This window comes from Dicentrarchus labrax, unplaced genomic scaffold (assembly GCF_905237075.1).
Source record: "Dicentrarchus labrax unplaced genomic scaffold, dlabrax2021, whole genome shotgun sequence".
Classification (NCBI taxonomy): Eukaryota; Metazoa; Chordata; class Actinopteri; family Moronidae; genus Dicentrarchus; species Dicentrarchus labrax.
The window spans coordinates 3553376-3571868 of NW_026136714.1; the positions used below are offsets into that span (position 1 = coordinate 3553376).

At 44.5% G+C, this 18493-nt stretch overlaps 1 protein-coding gene across 2 annotated transcripts; it reads left to right on the forward strand.

Moving 5' to 3' along the window:
- mn1b (meningioma 1b) lies at nt 1-17648 on the forward strand. Of its 2 annotated transcripts, XM_051422445.1 has the most exons (3): nt 1-887; nt 998-4591; nt 16034-17648. In XM_051422445.1, the coding sequence occupies exons 2-3, from the start codon at nt 1066-1068 to the stop codon at nt 16309-16311; spliced, it is 3804 nt and encodes a 1267-aa protein (XP_051278405.1). In that variant the 5' UTR covers nt 1-887; nt 998-1065; the 3' UTR covers nt 16312-17648. The 2 variants fall into 2 exon arrangements, with proteins under 2 accessions (XP_051278405.1, XP_051278404.1); XM_051422444.1 differs by having other exon boundaries at nt 1-4591.
- The last annotated feature ends 845 nt before the right edge of the window (nt 17649-18493 follow it).

The following is an 18493-nucleotide window of genomic DNA, read 5'->3' on the forward strand; positions in this document are numbered from 1 at the left end:
TTCCTCTGGACGCGTTGATCTCACACAGCGCCAAGCGGCAGAGCGGAGTGTGAGTGTATCTGTGAATCGCTCCCAAGTGCACTCAGACCACACCAGACAGGACTCGGTGAACGGAGCAGGACGCACACGCAGGAACGAGACGCACCGAAAGGACTTAAGGCACGGCGCTTCACTGCAAAGCGCATGACCGGCAGCGGGTGGAGGATGCTGTCAAGCCGCTCCGGAGTTGTGGAGTGCGGGTAGTGCACGCCGCGCTGCTCCGGGTTCAGGTCGCGTAAACGGACGCTCCGGTTCTCCGGTGCCTGGGGTTGGAGATCCGTGTTTGTGGACTTTCCATCACACTGGACTTTTGGCTTCGTGCCTGCTCAGCAGTTGTCGAGATTTTGAATGACATCGGCGGGCAGTATTTATTTAAAGAAAGATTTTTTTCCCTCAAAGCCATAGAGGTAGTTTTAACTAGACGCGGCTCCAATTGGACTTTTTCCTTGTTTCCAGTATGGGACCTTATACAAAGAGTCGTTCTGGGACATTTGACATTGGACTGGAATTATGAATTAGCTGACAGAAATTGTCATATTCGCTCCAATTCTTGTGCGCTCTCCTTCGAGTTTGATGTTTTTGTGTCATGTTCGCTCCGAACAAATGCGCACAGAAAAAACTTTGGAATATTATAGGTCATTCGTGCAGCAAGTTAAATAACAGTGTTTTTTATGCGTTCGCTTAGTCAAAGACAAAAAGAAGACCAGTCAAGTGCACGCTTAAATACGGAACAGGGACTCAGTTTAAGTGCGCGTTTGGACACTGTCTCCTCTCTCCTCTGCGTCCTTGGAGAAGTTGAAAAACAAAACAAAAAAAACAATTGATCCACAACAATGAGAACTTATTTGGTGAGTTTTAACATTTAAAGTAGATAACGCAGTTTAATCAGTAGTGTGATACAAACATTTGAATAGTTTCTTGTGTATCTTTTTTTTCCCCCTTTTGCTTTTGGGGACAGACGGAAAAACAGACAGTGTGCCGATGTCTGGCAAACTGGCCGTCATGTGGGATTGATTGCAGGGGAGTATGTTTGGGCTGGAGCAGTTTGGTTCTCAGATTAATAGCAGAAACCCTGGCCAGTCAGAGAGAAACATAAACCAACCGAGACTGAACATGGGCTCCCATTATAAAAGCCCAGGTTTTCACGCGGGAGGCCCGCCGGGAGCCGTGGAACCCGGCATGGGCCCTCTGAGCGAGCCGCAAATGCTCGGGCTCAATATGAACATGAACGGAGAGCAGTACGGGGGCTTTCACCCGCGGGGCCACTCGGACATGCATGCAGGCGGCGGACTTCAGCAGCAGCAGCAGCAAGGACCCATGCATGGATTTTTTAACAACCAGCAACCTCATCAAGGACATCCTCATCAACCTCACCCCCACCAACCTCACCCTCATTTCAGTGGGAATTTTGGAGGCCCAGAGCCAGGGTCATCATGCCTGCATGGTGGCAGGCTAATGGGCTACAACAACAATGGCATGGGACCACAGCAGGGCTTTGGAGAAGGATTTGATCCTCTCGCTGAGGGACAGGCAGGGGATGGCTTTCCCCAGCAGCAGCAGCAGCAGCAGCGGCCTGGTAATATGCCTGACTTTCAACATCATGGGCCTCCCAGTGGCAGCCATGCTGTCCCTGCCCCCTGTCTACCCCTGGACCAGTCACCTAACAGAGCAGCATCCTTCCATGGTCTCCCCTCCTCCTCATCCTCCTCCTCTGAGTCTCATGGCCTGGAGCCCCGACGGATGCCCAACCAGGGAGCTGTAGAAGGATTAGAGTACAACTTCCCAAGTGAGCCTCCATCTGGACATTTTGATGTACATGTATTTTCCCCATCAGAATCAGAATCTCAGTTACCCCATTTTGGGCCCGGAAGGCCAGTTCCCAGTGGGAATTTCCCAGGGAACCCTGGCATGCCACGGACACCAGGTATGCAGGGTATCTCTAAGGGACACCAGCCGCCACCCCAGCCCCAGCAGCCTCAGCATGGAGTGTTTTTTGAACGTTTTGGAAATGGCCGGAAGGTGCCCGTGGGAATGGAGCCGGGGGTCAATGCAAGACATCCTCTCATGCAGCAGCAACAACAGGCTGGCTTGATAGCCAGACAGAACTCATGCCCCCCTGGCCTCCCCAGGCCCCCTCAGGCTGAGCCCGGCTCTTCTAACCCTAACATTCTGGATGGAGGGGTCATGATGCCTGGCCAACACAACCAGTTTGAATATCCCATTCACAGACTGGAAAATAGGGGTCTGCACCCCTATGGAGACCCCATGTTTAATATGCAACAGCCAGCTCCTCCTCCCCCCTCCCAACAGCCCCCGAATCAGAGGCTGCAACACTTTGACTCTCCCTATATGAACATGGCGAAAAGGCCTAGATTTGACTTTCCAAATGCACACGGCGGTGAAGGCTGGTGTGGTGGTATGGATAACCACCTCTCTCCCTCTGCCTACCCCGGCCTGCCTGGAGAGTTCACCCCACCTGTGAGTGAAGGTTTCCCACCAGGTCCGCTGCAGCATCCGGGGCCTGAACAGCAGTCTCTGCAGCAGCGCCAGAATGCAGCCATGATGATAAAACAGATGGCCTCTCGCAACCAGCAGCAGAGGATGAGGCAGCCCAGTCTGCAGCAGCTGGGTCACCACGGTGATGTACCTCCTGGCCCAATGGCTCACGGAGGCCCAGTTGGGAGCATGCCTCAGCCCAACTTTGACAGGGAGAATGGTGGCAGGATGCCCAACATTGATGGACAAAATCCTCATGTAACTCAGGAGAACTCCTGGTTCCAAGGGTCCCACCCACCAGGGGAGATGATGTCACGGCGTATGGGTGGAGCGGGTAATGAATCGGCGCCCCATGATATGGGGCTACAGCAGAACGGGGCTGGGATGATGTTTAGGCCAGGCATGGGCATGCAGGAGCCCATGAGAATACCGGGAGATGGCCATGTGCAGGCTCTCCATTCTCCGGGCATGCACTCACAGTTCAGCGGCAACATGGGCAACCTCTCACAAATGCAGTCTCCAGGAGCAGGAACGGGGCATCCAAATGCACCAGCAGAGAGGCGGCCAGCTGACTTCCCTGCACCTCCAATGGGAGCACAGCCAACGTTCCCCTATGGGGGAGCTAACCGTCAGGGGCCGGGCCATAGTGCTCCCCAGGGGGTGAGCACCTCACCAGGGACCTACCCTCCACAGTCTGAGTTTCCCTCAGGCCAGCGGTCGTCTGTTAGTAAGCTTGGAGCTCTGTCCCTCGGGAACTTCAGCAAAACCAGCGCTAAAGACAGTGTTTTCGGCCAGAGCTGCCTGGCGGCCCTTTCCACGGCCTGCCAGAACATGATCGCTAGCCTAGGGGCTCCAAATCTTAACGTAACATTCAACAAGAAGAACCAAAATGAGGGCAAGCGAAAACTGAGTCAGACAGAGCAGGACATTAATAGCAGCACATCTAATGGGACTGGCAGTGCTGGTCCTGAATATTTTCAGAGCAGCACTTCCCAGAACAGCCAGATGCCTGGCACCGGGAATAGCAACTCTAAGCCTGCAAGTCAAAGCCAGACGGTGCAGGGGGAAGCCAGTGCCCTCTCCCCAAATTACAACATGGACGCTACCCCGTGCAGTGAGGGGAAGGCAACAACAGGGAGTGGGAGAGGGAGAGGGAGGAGAAAAAGAGACAGTGGACATGTGAGCCCTGGAATTTTTTTTTCCTCTGACAATGGCAACCCTGTTGTAAGTCCAGGCCAGCAGACCCCCTCGGCTGGCATTGGGGAGAGGGGTGGGGGCACGCCCCATGAGAAACACCTCCAATCACCCTCTTGGGGAAAAGGAGGCGACCTAATGTTGGGGGACCAGGCCGACCTGATGTCTTCTTTGGACAGTGGCATTCAAAGTGTCGCCAAGTCTGACAGTAGTTCACCGCGAGTGGACTTTCCTGACGATGTCAGCACCCACTATGGCAACGAGGATGAGGTATCCTCCAGCTCAGATGCAGGAGGGGCCTCGGCCACAAAGCCTAATCGCAGCCCTTTGATCACCGGCTCACCTAAAATGCAGAGGAGTGACCATGGGTTGATAAATGGACAGAAGCCCCTATGCATGGGCATTAACAATCATACTACCTCGACACCAGACAGCTATGGACTGAATGCTGGTGGGGGCACAGGGGCCAGTGGGGTGAGCCACCCAGGCACTCCTGGGGTGGAGCAGGTACGCACCCCATCCAGCACCTCTGGCCAGGAAGAAATCCATCCTCTGGAGATTCTGCAGGCCCAGATCCAGCTACAGCGGCAGCAATTCAGTATCTCTGAGGACCAGCCCCTGGCCATGAAGAATGGCAAAAAGAATGGTGACTGTCCCTCACAGAACGGAGACAATGAGCTGGCAAGCTGCAGCCCGGATGCTGGGAAGGGCTCAATGGGCACTATTGACCTTGACACCCTCATGGCAGAGCAGCACGCCACCTGGTACGTGCCCAGTGACAAGGCCATGATGGACGGGTCAGAGGATGACAAGGCCATGGGACCATGGGAAAAAAATAAGAGCCAAAACAACAGTAAAGAAGGTAAATGAAACTCCTTTGGTTATATTTTACTCACTTTTTTCTCTCTCTCTCTCTCTCTCTCTCTCTCTCTCTCTCTCTCTCTCTCTCTCTTGCTCGCCCTCTGTGTCTCACCCACACACATGCAATATAAACTACACTAACTGATCAGTTTTGCTCATAAGATTAATATTTTTTCTTCCTTAAAATAAATGCTATTATTTGATCTGAAATGCAGCGTAACATCCCATACATACTGGGCTAAAGGCTCTGGTAACGCTTATAATAGAGGACCTTTTGTCCATGTTGTGCGGCCAGAAAGCAGCAGTCTCTGTTTAACTATAGGGTCTTTGAATTTTAGAGGTTCAGCCTATAGGCAGATAATAAATTTAATGGTAGTGCCAAGTCTTTACAAAGAAAAAAAAAAGAGGATTTATGCGTTTTTTTCTTGTTAAATTGGCTCAGTAATGCAGAATGTAAAAAATGATTATCAGAATGGAGCAGCTTTAAATGCCAGCTGACTGAACAAAGTAAACCTTGTACCTTTTCTACAATGTATTTTTTTATAAGGGTCTTCATTTTAGAGTCACTTCAAAAGAACAGCAGAAAAGTAAACATTTCCTGTGGTTCTTTATCTCGGTTTTCAGGGTGAACAACTACATTGAGAAGATTAATAGCTTTTTGAGGATATGCGTTTGCGCAGCGGGGTTTCCCTCGCCTTGTTACGTGTTTGTTTTTGTTATTACCATGGGATAATACAGAGCAGTGAAAGTGGATTGATTTTAGATTGGCAGGACAGGATTTCAAGGATTAAATATCATGCTGAAATTAATACAGCCATTCAGTTTTAATTTTATTTTCCGTGGGAAATAGTTGATTAGGAAACATTTGAATAGTATTTAGTTTAACATTGTAGTTTGTTCATTGTTTCAACAATTTGTTGTTATTTGTATTGGCACTTTTGTCACTTTTAAATGATTTATTATTATTACCTCCCCTAATTAGTGTAAAATATTGTGGAAAAAAATAGAATAATTTACATTTCAAAGTTTCTCAAATGGAAAATCTTTTGGCCTCAAGGCACAGAAGCAGTTATTTAAACGGAGATATAACAACCTGCAGTATGTTCGTGGTTTTAAGTATTCAGTGTTTTTATGGTGGCTCTTAATCAAAATCTTGACAAATATTAATAATAAAAATTACGGTTTCGTTGTTCAGCTGCGAATTAATTTATTCTTCTAACCATTCTTCCAATAATAATAATAATAATAACAATAATAATAATAACAATAATAATAACAGTAATTATAATAATGCATGTTGTTTTTATTCATATTATTTTATTTATTTATTCATTACTTCATTATGATTAATATGATTGTGTTACCGATATTATGCTGTGTGCTTTAATCGTAATAGAAAATTTGATATGCATTATAAAACTGGGCAAGTTGTATGTATTAGAATATGCTGCTTTTATTTATTCAGTATCTTTTAAATTTTGTGTCTTTTCATCTGTTTGCACGTTGGCTGTTTCCTAATCATATCGAGCCACAGCAGTAGACAGAGGCGGTGGACGTTGCTACATAGAACATGTGCTAGATGTGCCCACTGTGGGGGTTAACTGCCGAGAGGCCTGTGGATGTATGGATATATAATAATGTGCAGGGACATATCTGTGGATAGCGCTTCGCGCGTCTCGAGCGCCTCTTTGTTCTGATCAGCGCGGGCGCAGAGAGGGGCGGGGGCGCGCATCGCGCGGAGTCTGGAATCCAGGCGCATTGTTTATCTGAGACAGGGTGTCGGGTAGTAACACTAATGCCATTACTTCGGAGGAGCACTGTAACTTACCTTTGCGACTATTGTAGTGCAGTTTTAAGGAAATAAAAAATAACAAGCGGTGTGCAAATGAATTTGAGCCTGAATCATCCAAACTAGAACATTTCACCTCATCCAGCTGTGTGTTTTCCTCAAACAAATAACAAGATCACTTTTGTTCCCATGGTTTCTTCCCATGGTCATTTACAAAAGAGGGAAGTGAGTATGAATTTATAAAAAACAAAAAGCCCCACTAACCAACAAAAAACAGAGCATGAGGGAGTATGAAAAAGAAAAAAAACCCACTGATGCCAGGGAGTGATAAGTAACATCATCACTTTTGATATTGATTAATGAGTATTCTTTTGAGCCGGAAACCCAGCACTGATAAGCAGTCAGCCACACTCACCTTGTTGCTCTCTCTGTTTTAATTCTCTGTGGGGCTGATTTAACATTATACATTCAATAGGGATTTAAAAGCAGAATAGTCTAATTTCTGCTCTCTTTTCCTCTCCCCTCCTCTCTCTTTCCATCTCCACCTCTCCTCCTTTCCTCTCCTCTTTCAGCCCTCCCTGCATGGACACGAGGCATGCAGCTCTGGAGCGATCGATAGCTAGTTAGCACAAATCACGGCTCCTGACAGTTTCTCATTTGAGTGCTTCAGACAGCAAAGATGAAAAAAAGGGTGGAGGTGCATTTGGGAGGGGAGGGGGATTTTGAGATTGAATCTGATGCTTAGGCTACACAGAAGGGAGCAAAATAACATAATAATTTAAGATAAGTCATAGCCCACAGTGTAGTTCCATAAGAGCCAGCATCCCACAGGCTTTTCACACTGCAAAAAATATCCACCTACACCAGTCGTCTAGTCCTGCCATTGGAGAGATAATGTCAGTGACACTAATTTAAAATAAATCAGGCCAATTCATTAGTCCATTAACATTAACTGAATGTAACTTTGTCAAGAAAATTCTTAAAAGATTATCATTTTCATTCGCTTGAAATTAATTTATGTAATTCCAAAGACATGATAGCGGAAATAATTTTTTTCCACTTATAACATTGTAATCATACGCACAAGATGACATAACCTGTTAAATATTTTTTATAGTGTAAATATTATGAACAGTTATATAAGTCTGAAATGTAGGCTAGGAAATTAGCTTTCTAATGTGGTGGATATGATGTATTTTCTTCTACCTGTCCACTTCCAAAAACTCCTTTTGTCATCACCATTTCATTTCCATATATATGCCTTATTTTGCTCTCTCAGGAGTGTTGTTGAATTATGCATAGATTATTTTCATTCTTAAACAATTAGCATTCTATCAGGTTATTAAATTCAGTAATGATAAGCGGTAATTAGTACATTGGTTTACACACAAATGTCTTATTTTAAATACTTAATTAAAAATAAAAAAGGAAATTGAAAATGCATTTAAATTGAATTTATAATAATGATAAGCAGAGCTTTGAGTGGTTGTGAATTTAGTTGTCTGGTGTTCAGCTTTACCCAGAATGTGTCTAAATAGGAGATTATCTGTTTCTGATAAGAGTTTAGGGTTTGTCTTGAAAACATCATGTATCTCTTGTTTTTTTTTGTTTTTCGTTAGTGTTTTTTTATGAACTTTAACTGCTCGAGAATTTAAACAGGTGTATTATGTGTGTACTTTCGTGATGCAGAGGAGTGTGCTTCAGATGAGTTGATTGCAAGTGAAAGTAAAAGAGTTGGGTGTCAGGAGTCAGTTTGGTCGTATAAGGTGAATGTGTGCAGCTACACTGTAAGTGCTCAGTGTGAAGCTGTGCGAAACCTCAGAGGAACCTCAGATCATTTTGTCGCCAGGTGTGTTTGTACTGGCGCTATGAGCAAGAGAGACTCCAGCAGCCACACATCTTGCCATGATTCAAAGAAGAAACAGTGCAAAAATTCCATATTATTCCTTAACTAACTTCCTCTGAATGTTTGAATGTGCAGACACGTAGCCAGTAGAGGCTCAACTGCGCTTATTTGTGAAGGAGCTCTCAGAGCTGATGTCAGTTCACCCAGCTCACCCTCTCTGTGGTCCCTGTGTGGCTGTTTAAAGTGATGCGTGCTGCAGTAATGGCCCCCTTTGGACCCCATATTTGGCCTCCTCTCTGTGACAGCACGCAGCTCAAGTTGTTCACTAAGGGCACAGTTATACCTGCCGCTGTAAGCTCACAGCCTGCACATTCTTGTCTGCCACACGGCGTCTTGTGCTCCCATGGAGGCAAGGAGTTGAGGTGTACACACGCAACTTTCCTTGTACGGTGTCAGTTAATATTATTTCCCCTTTTTAAAATTTTCTTTTACACTCTTCCTCTTCCCTTCTCTGCTGTATATCTTAGCCAGAAGCTGGCCGTTCATTTGGGAACTCGTGCATTGTCTTGATAACAGGCGTAGGAAGTGATTCAGTTATTTTTATTTTTACTTTTCACTGTTTTTACCACATACACTTGTGTGACATTTTTTTTATCATCAGCGCAGTTAAAACACTTCACAGTTGACCCTGTGGAATAGTTCCTCTCTTCACTCTCAGTAATCAGCCCATAAACAGCTCTAATAATGATCAAATCTCTTTCGCGCCGACTTTGACAGGTTTGAAAAGAGGGAACTTGCATCTTATCACACCTACTAGAAAGCACTTAAATCCACAGAAAGAGCCGTATTGATATTCCACCACGGAGAACAATCCTGTGAGACTACCGCCTTTGACATTTCAGTACGACAACAACCCCACAAATCACACCGGTAATTTCTATTTCCTTTTTCTAAAAAAAGAAGAAAGTGATTGGCACATGCTTGAATGTGGGGAAAAAAACAGCTCGGGGCAGTCTATGTTCTTTACCTGTCATTACAAGGTGTTTCATATTGACTTTTTCAACAACACACATCCACCAGGCCTCTCATACACTCCTGTACTGCAGTAATGATAATCATTATGATAATCATAGCAATTAGCCTTGGTAATATTGTTTCTAAAAGTCACAATTCATCCTCAGGCAACTCCTGTTAGTTGACTTGGTTATTGACGGGTTCATCAGGGCCAAAAAAAACTGCTAGTTTACGTCTACACTGCTGATTTCAGCCACACAAATATACACGACTGTAATGACAGAGCAATTTCTTAGGAACGTACGTCCTCTTGAACAAAACCCTCTTTTTTACAAAACACTATTTTTATCGTGTTGTGTTTTTGTACTAGCTTTGTTTGATTGTGTGCATCTTTGTGTGTGTGTGTGTGTGTGTGTTGGTGCGCTTGGCATGCACGTGAGTATGTGACGAAGGGCAGGTTTGTAGACACTGCAACTTGATAGTGTGGATTTGTCAGCTGTAGACATAAAGTTTGATTTATTTAGACTCGGTGTCAGGCTCACGGCTTCAGCCCCCCAATCTCAGGTGTCTCGCTCGGTGGAACACGCTCGCTTAATTCTAATGTGTTGAAAATATTTAAGAGTATTTACTTGACTTGTAAATAGTGCAGGGCTGAAAGAACGCCTACCGTGCATTTAAAGTGTCTGATATGTAAGACTGCGTATGTCTTGAGTGTGCGTGCATTCGTGTTTGTTTATATGCTTTAGTATGTGTGCATGCATGTATGTGTATGCTCTATGTTCCTTGGCTTTTGCAAGACATTGAGCACTAGTGACAGTCAAAGGAAGCCTGTTAAAGAAGCGTGCTTGTGACTGATGAAGAGAGAAAAAGATGAACAAAGGTGTCAGGCCTTTTGCTTTGCTGGATTCTCAACTCTTCAAAATAGCAGCTCATCCGGTGTTTTGTTTTCCCTGGGGAAGGGTGTTAGAATAAAATAAAACTTGTCTCAGCATGTGGTAAATGTTCTCCTTGGATGCAGCAGGGAATGGAAAGCTGAATTTATCTGGGAGATGCACAGAATGAGCAGTCTGAAACCTTCGATCGTCTGTATGTGACATGCCTCCAAATGTCCACTGTCTTGTTGAATGACTGCCAGAATGAAAGAAAAAAAGAAGCATCAGTTTGATAAGAAGCTCCTGAAAGGTGTCCCGGGTTCATATGTTGTCCAGGTAGTACAGATTTTAAAATGTGTGTGTGTGTGTGTGTGTGTGTGTGTGTGTGTGTGTGTGTGTGTGTGTGTGTGTGTGTGTGTGTGTGTTTTCAGGTTTTCCTAGGTGTGGATGTTGTCACGTTGCCAGCAGCGGTTATGTTATTAGCCATACAGGTAGTCGTCAGGCGCCTTTAATTTGTATTGAGGAGTTGACAAATGAGTTATGACACTGGAGCAGTTTCTCCTGGGAGACAGAAGTAGAGACTGATGGAGTGAAAGAGAAAGTAAGAGAGATAGAGAGATGTTTTTCTTTTCCAGAGAACATCTGTAGTTTCGTTCATGAGGCGAGTGGCTGGGTAATAGCTACCATTTGCATGTATGGAAGAGAAAATAATTCAATTCAACATCAAACATTTTTTTCCATCAGCTTGCTGTATGACCATTGTTCATTCTAGTCTCTATGTAGGAGTTTTAAGAACATATATATCTAAATCAGTTTAAAATATGTCCACCCTTTATAATGTATCTAGTTAACACACAACAGCAGAAGGCTAAATATAATTTTATTTTATCCATTTAATTACAAACTTAAAATGATCTGTTTACACATCTAAACATTTTTGCGAAATCCTGCAACAGAATTCATAATTAGCCTTCTTTTATTCTAAATAAAAATCTCTATCATGAAGGTGATTCTAATCTCAAAACTGACGCTGTTTTCATGTGTGGTTGACCTTTTCCAAAAAAGGTGAAAACACAGAAAACAAAGTGTGCAGCGCTGTGCTGAAACAAAATAGAGACAGCGAAGTAGATCAATATGTCACCGACTTGGATGACATGCTGGACAGGTCCTGGACATGGTTGTGAGTTATGAAGGAGGCACTAAATCACTTCCCATGTTCTGATTTGTGTCTGGTTTCCTAAGCACTTCTTGTGGCCAGAGGGGGAGGTGTGTGTGTGTGTGTGTGTGTGTGTGTGTGTGTGTGTGTGTGTGTGTGTGTGTGTGTGTGTGTGTGTGTGTGTGTGTGTGTGTGTGTGTGTGTGTGTGTGTGTGTGTGTGTGTGTGTGTGTGTGTGTGTGTGAGAGAGGATGGGAATGGGTGTGTTGCTGGAGAGAAGGTAACGAATGCTGGGGGCAATGCCTGCCTGGGCAAGTTTTTTTTTCCCTTTATGTTGCAGGGCCAGAGAACAGAGAGGAAATTCAAACCAAAATAACCCCTGTGCCCTCGGCTGAGAAATCTGCCCCTTGCTCTCTCCAGATATCCTCCCTGTTCTGAAGGAAAGGTCACAGTACGGCAGTTGGGTGGAGTTTGGGGGGGTTGGGGAGCCTCACATGCCCCCTATCCACCTTTGGGCAGGGGATACCTGGGACAATACATTTTTTTAGCTTCTATATACATCATAAAGACGTTCCTGGACTGTACTTGAAGGATATTACTTGATTTTCTGGATGTCTAATTTACACGCCGCACATTCGCGTCCTGTCATTCCTGAGACAGTGATGAGACGATACAGGAAGAACCCTTAGTTGTTACATTTCAGCCGTCCAGGAAGAGATGTTTTCTTTGGTTCCTTAGATCTCCTGGTTAAAGTCAGACCTTTTCTCAAACCCCCCTTTTTTTTTTTTTTTTTTTTTTTTTTTGAAATCCCACTTCTTCTCTGTGGATTGTGATGGGTGTTTTGTGCTGACAAAGACAGAATCCTCACACAAGGCCATAGTGGTAGTTGTTATGCTAAAGGAATCTGACCTGATGTCACACGCTGTCATAGGAGCAGAGGCCTTTGGGTGTTTTTGTCAGCGAGCGGAGCATTCTGATTGGGCTGGTTTGTGTTCAGAGAGGATGGGGTCGCGGCCTCGGGAGCACAGGGTTAAAGGTGAAGTGTCGTCATGGAAGTATAGAGCTTGGGATAGAAAGGGCAGAGGCCTGCCGCATGGGATTCTGGGGCCTGGGAAATCAATGTGACGGCTCTGAGGAACGTTCACCAAAAAGCTTTGTAGATTCAGAAACTCTCATGCACACTTTATTTTCTTCTTCTGTCATTTAAGAAATACATTCCATTCAGCTTCTTTTCTGCTTAACTTAGTTTACAGATAGTCACAATATCTGTGTCAGCTTCAAAGGTTGCTGTCATTATTGTTTGCTTTTTACATTTAATTGAAAAAATAATTGCACGCTGTAACAATTATTATTAAATTGCTATAAAATACAGTCTCCAAGAAGCCATTGTTTACCTCCCTGCGTTGCTTGGAGTGTGTTGAGTGTGTGTGGTATGACATGTAAACCCATGTCAGGCCGTCAGCTCCCAGACACATTGGTGTCATCCAGACAACCAGAGCTGTGCGCTGTGCTCCCAGCCTTCATGGCATTCGAAGCTCTACTCATCTCTGTAAATCGTCTCTGGCTGTGTCTGTGAGATGGCTCCAAAACCCCGCTGCTATGTGTGTGTGTGTGTGTGTGTGTGTGTGTGTGTGTCTGTGTGTGTGTGTGTGTGTGTGTTGTGAACATCATCAGCAGGCACTAAATAACAAAGTACAGCACTTGGGGCGAGAGATATAGCGATATAAGTGCATCACATTAAATTCAGTATTTACTTAACACATCACTGTAGTAATCTTTTCTGGCTGTAATGTGGTTAAGGATATTTAGGTGTACTCGTGGCTCAGCGCAGCTGCTTGTGCTGCTACTGTTCCCTTTTTATTAGGTGTTTTCCCCTTCGCTTGTTGATGCTAAGCACTTGTTCCCCTCAGATGAATAGGCTATTATTGAGATATTACCGTGGATATGAATTCTATGTTAGTCAATGAACAGCCATAACAAGACAGATTTTATTATATATATATAAAAAGATTTCCCTGCTTGTAAAATGTCATGGTGATTTGGGATTTAGACTTGTGTGATGTAGAATTTCACACTGCCGTTTCCACTTTTGAACGAATACGCCGCCATGGATAATGCTTACAATTTAAAGGAAGTGTCTTGATTTTTCCATAAAAATCACATTCCTTGAATCCCCTTTGGCTACCCTGTAATACTGGGTGATATTTTAATCCTGTGGTGGTCAAGTATTTGGCTTATTTTACAAGTGGTGGATTTTGCTTTATGCTGTTAATTGAAAAGTGTATTGTAGAAAATAGCAATCAGCCCTTCAGGAGAACTGCAGGTCCTTAACTTGAAGAGCGGATAGAAGAATTAACAAAAAAAAAAAAAAATATATATATATATATATATATATATATATATATATATATATATATATATATATATATATATATATATTTCTTATATATAGCAATACTAAAATTGCGTTAATAGATGAATACAAATATATGAGCTCATACCTCAACATAAATCCTGGGATTATACAAGCGATACATTTGTGAGTGTGTGTGCAAGAAAAGAGTTATCATGTTTGTAATTTGAGCTATGTGTATTTTTTTGTCAGTGTGTTTTCCACTCCTGTCCTCGCATTGAAGCTTAGTGATGTGTCTAGCTGGGATCGTGTGTGTGTTTCTGCATGCATGTCCATATGTATGCAGGCGTGTGTGTGTGTTTGTGTGTGTGTGTGTGTGTGTGTGTGGAGCAGCAGCTGAGGGCTGGTGTGGGCAGCGGCAGCGGTTGGCGTGTTGTGTGTTTTTGGCCGTGCGTGTTGTCAGTTTGCTGTGTGTCAGCAGTGAGCCAGGGGAACGCTTGGCTGCCTATTCAGGCCGGTGCGGACCCTGCTGTGCCCAGCTAGCATGAGCTGCTGGCGGGTGCTGGAGGGCACAGCGCTCGGAAGAGGGAGTGTGAGTGGGTGGAGGGGTGAGGTGGGGTGGAGGGGGGGGAGGAGGAGGAGGAGGAGGGGGGTGATACTGGCAGGGGGTGGGGATCTGCCATGCTGAGGTGTATGACTGGACCCTCTGGCAAATGTTAGATCTTGTCACCGCCACCACCAACACTGCTCTAAATCCTCATTTCTCCCCTCAGCCCCCACTTACACCATGTCTCCAGTCCTTGGGAGGGAGATGGAGAAATTCACAGAGACCAGCAGTCAGAGCGACAAATGAAACAGGGAACAACGGGAGCCTTGGCTGCCTGACCTTTTACCAAATCCCCCCACTTTTCCATTCCAGTGGTCGCAGCCCAGACAGGCTGGGGGGCAAGCCTGCCTCACTGCCTGCATGTCTGCCTGCCTGCCTCTCTCGGTTGTCCTAGCTGCCTGGTCTGGTCTGGCCTGGCCTGGCTTGGCGTTCTCTTCCCTGGCTGTGTTTTTGTTAACACGGTGTCACTGCCGCCTCAGGGTTTGTGAAAGCAGAGAGATGAAAACATTCAGCAACACAAGATAAAAACTGTTTAAGTAGCAGAGAAAGATGAGCTAAAAAGGGAAAATAGGGTTGTGGATGATTTGGAGGTCCGCGCGGTGCTTCTCTTTTCTCTCAGGTGAGCAGCAGCCTGACTGGAGTGTTGTGATCTGCAGCCTCTGTGCCGTCGACTGTGTCGTCTATCACAGCCTCTCCCTTCTCTGACACATGTAACTCAGCTTGTCAGAGCTGTTTTCTACCTGTCTCTACACTCAGACATCTAGTTGTCCCTGCACCTTAAAGCTCTGTCTCTTTGTGCAGCACACTGATCCGTTCACCATCCACATGGAGCAAGGCAGTGGTGTGTTTTGAGTGGGGAGGAAATGGGAGGATAAGCAGACTGATTTTAGCGAAGGATGCATAACATCTTCACACACACTTTCTCTGTGCTTTGGGCTTCCTTCGAGGCAAAACCCAAAGCACACGATGCAACACTTAGCCCCACCATTACCTCTTTCCTAGTTTCTGTGTTTCTCTTTCCCCTGTTATTTTGTGTCTTCTTCAAAAACTTTTCTTCATTTCTGCCCTCTTCTCCCTCAGTACGCTGCAGTCTGTATCTCAGCAGATGAAGTGTGACGCTGCGCATTTATGTATAGTTTAGCCAAGCACTTCCTGTCCTCGTCAATCTTCCCCTTGACTAATTTTTCTGTTACACGCCACAAAGTGATTTTTCTCCATATGTGAAGCATGCTTCTCAGGCGTCAGCATTAACTGTTTGGCACAACAGATTTTTTTTTACATGACTTGTGATCAACCTGTGTATGGATTTTCCGAAAGCTTGGTGCAACCATTTAATATGAGGCTCCACACCTTGGTGACACAGGGTCGATACCGTGGCATGGTCATTATACCAGTAAATTGGGTCAAGCAGGGTTAAAGGCCAGTAGACTCAGTGCCCTTTGACCCTCTGACCGAGGGTCACGCACAAGATTTGCACGCCTGGCTGGGAGCAAATGAATGCGTGTATGTTTGTGTCTGCGTGTGTGTGTGTGTGTGTGTTTTCACATGTGTATATCAGGAATGAGGAGGAGGAGTGTGAGGAGAGGAAGCTTTGCTTACAGCCTCCTTTTCGGGTTGTATTGATGGGGAGGTGGAATAGTGTTGAATTAATTTCACAGTGCAGATTTTAAGTGGGATGTGAAAATGACACTGGTTTAATTAAAAGTGTGTATTTTAAATGGTTCCTCTGTATCAGAGAATGCCAACTGCTTGTTTTTCTTTTTTGTGCAGTCTTAATTAACCTTTTCCTCTCTGTGCTTGTCTGCAGAATCAGAGCTGTCCCAGAATAAGGCTGGAGCCGGGGCCCCAGGAGCCGGTGGAGGAGGAGGAGGAGGAGGAGTAGGAGGAGGAGGAGGGGGAGGAGGGGGAGGAGGAGGAGGAGGAGGAGGTGGGAGCAGTGGAGGGAACCACCTGCAGTGCCTGTCCGTCCACTGCACAGACGAGCTGGGGGACAGTAAGGGTCGAGGGGGGCCCGTCTCGTCCTGGCGCTCGCTCCACTCTGATATCTCCAACCGATTTGGGACATTCGTGGCGGCACTGACTTGAACACAAAGCAGGCCCAGCAGGAAGACCGAAAGAAGATCACAAATTAAGACGATTTGTCAGAGACAAATAATGATGATGATGATAAGGTGTCGATGAGGCAACTGCGAGCAGCTCCTGCCTGTTCAGGGACAGAAAGACATTTACACTCATAAATGCAAACATGACCACAGACACTCTTTCACACACACATACGCACACACACACACACACGCACACACACACACACACACACACACACACACACACACACACACACACACACACACAAATACACAAATACACACATGCAAATACCATGTTTTTCTGATACACGCAGTCACACTTTAGGACACTCACATACTGCTGGACAATACAGCGTGGGCTTTACTAAACGATGCCCACATCTGGAAAACCTCAAATCAATATTTTTTTTTATTTTATTTTTTTTTCTTTGTTGAAGAAAAATAAAGAAATGTCAAAGGAGGAGAATACAAAACAAGAAGAAGCAGAAGAAGAGATATTCTGTTGTCATTGGCTTTGATTGTGTACCAGTGTTGAGTCTTCGAACATCATGTCATGAATTTTACTGCTTATTGCAGCCTGCCTGCTCTCACCTCAGTTATGGTCACTGCTCTAATGTGTACATTATCCTTCCACTAAAGGCGACTCTACTATTTGCAAAATCCGCCCCCACTAAATTCTCCTGATATACATAGAAATAGTTATTTTTTTCCCCCCACGCTCAAATGAGGCCTGTTTAATTAGAAGTGGCCTGAACACTGAGAAGCAGAACTAGGGGAAGATGGGAAGAGGGGTGATTATGCATGAATGTAACTCAACAATATTTTTGTGAACACAACTTTTTCCCTCTTTGTCAAAACAAAGTTATCATTTGCTGCTTTATCATTTAAGATTTGTTGTAGTTCTCTATTCTTTATATTGGCAAGAGTATCTTTCCCTCCCTCTCTTCTCTTCTTCTACTCACCTCTCCTATGATCCTCATGAGCTCAACCACTTGTATACAAATCAGCCAATGGGAACGGAAAATGGAGGTCAAGGGATTGTTTAATAAGGGAATTGAAAAAAAAAGACTATTGGTATTGCACATGTATAATAAGAGAAAATTTGCTGTGTGTTAGGCAATCTTGTAATCTTTAAATAAAGCTTCTGTTGAATTTGAATTTCTGAAACAATAGATGGAGGACTGTGACGGCAATTTACGAACTGATTTTTGTTTTTTTGTTTTCTTTTTTTAATAATATGTAAAGTGCAGTCGTCTGTTTTCCTGCATATTGTATATATCTGTATATGTTTTATTGAGTAACTAAATAACAATAAATATGATGTTAAAGGTGGAATTTGTCTTTCCTTTGGCAGTTAGTTAGTTAGCAACAGATACAAAATAATTCTATAATTTGGCATTCTATATAAGGGATATTCACTGTACTGTAGGACAGTGTGTGTGTAACCCGAGGATCATCAGTGAATTACAGAGGTGCCTACAGTATATTCCAAGCGACAGATATGACAGGGAACTTGTGGACTGATGCACAAAACCTGACAAGCATGCAGGAACCTGTGCCATATTAAAGCCAAAAGCAGCAACATCAGGAATTTTAGAATATGTAGCTTCCTGGTGGATTAGGAAACCAAGGCGATTAATTCCATGTATACCTGCTCAGAACCTGTGTCGCATTTTATCCACCCATCATTCCTGACATATTTGCTCCAATCCAAGTACAGCTAATAAATCAGCAATGAGAAAATGAAAAATGCACCTTTGGAATAAACATTAGAATATCACTCAAAATACAATGCATATAAACAACACACAAATTCTGATCATTATCTTCTTCCAAACATTGTGCAATATTTCATTTTCTTCAATATTAAGACTGCTCTTTTTTGTTTTTGCCTGTTTTCCTCATCATCTCTGTTGTTTTTGGAGACCCTACTCCCCCTTCCTCCCCCTGCAGCCACACACACAGACACACACACAGACACACACACACACACACACACACACACACACACACACACACACACACACACACACACACACACACACACACACACACACACCTCCCCTCCTCCCACTCCCCAGGCCCTCTTTGGCTCACCTGCTCTTTATTGGCCATCTGCATGGATGCTTAATGCTAATCAATAACTCCCCTGTGTGCCAGCTCTGAGGTGGAGACGTCAA

Coding starts and splice junctions, on each gene's coding strand:
- mn1b (XM_051422444.1), top strand. CDS start 1,066: ATGTTTGGGCTGGAGCAGTTTGGTTCTCAGATTAATAGCAGAAACCCT. Junction 4,592..16,033: donor CCAAAACAACAGTAAAGAAG/GTAAATGAAACT, acceptor GCTTGTCTGCAG/AATCAGAGCTGTCCCAGAAT.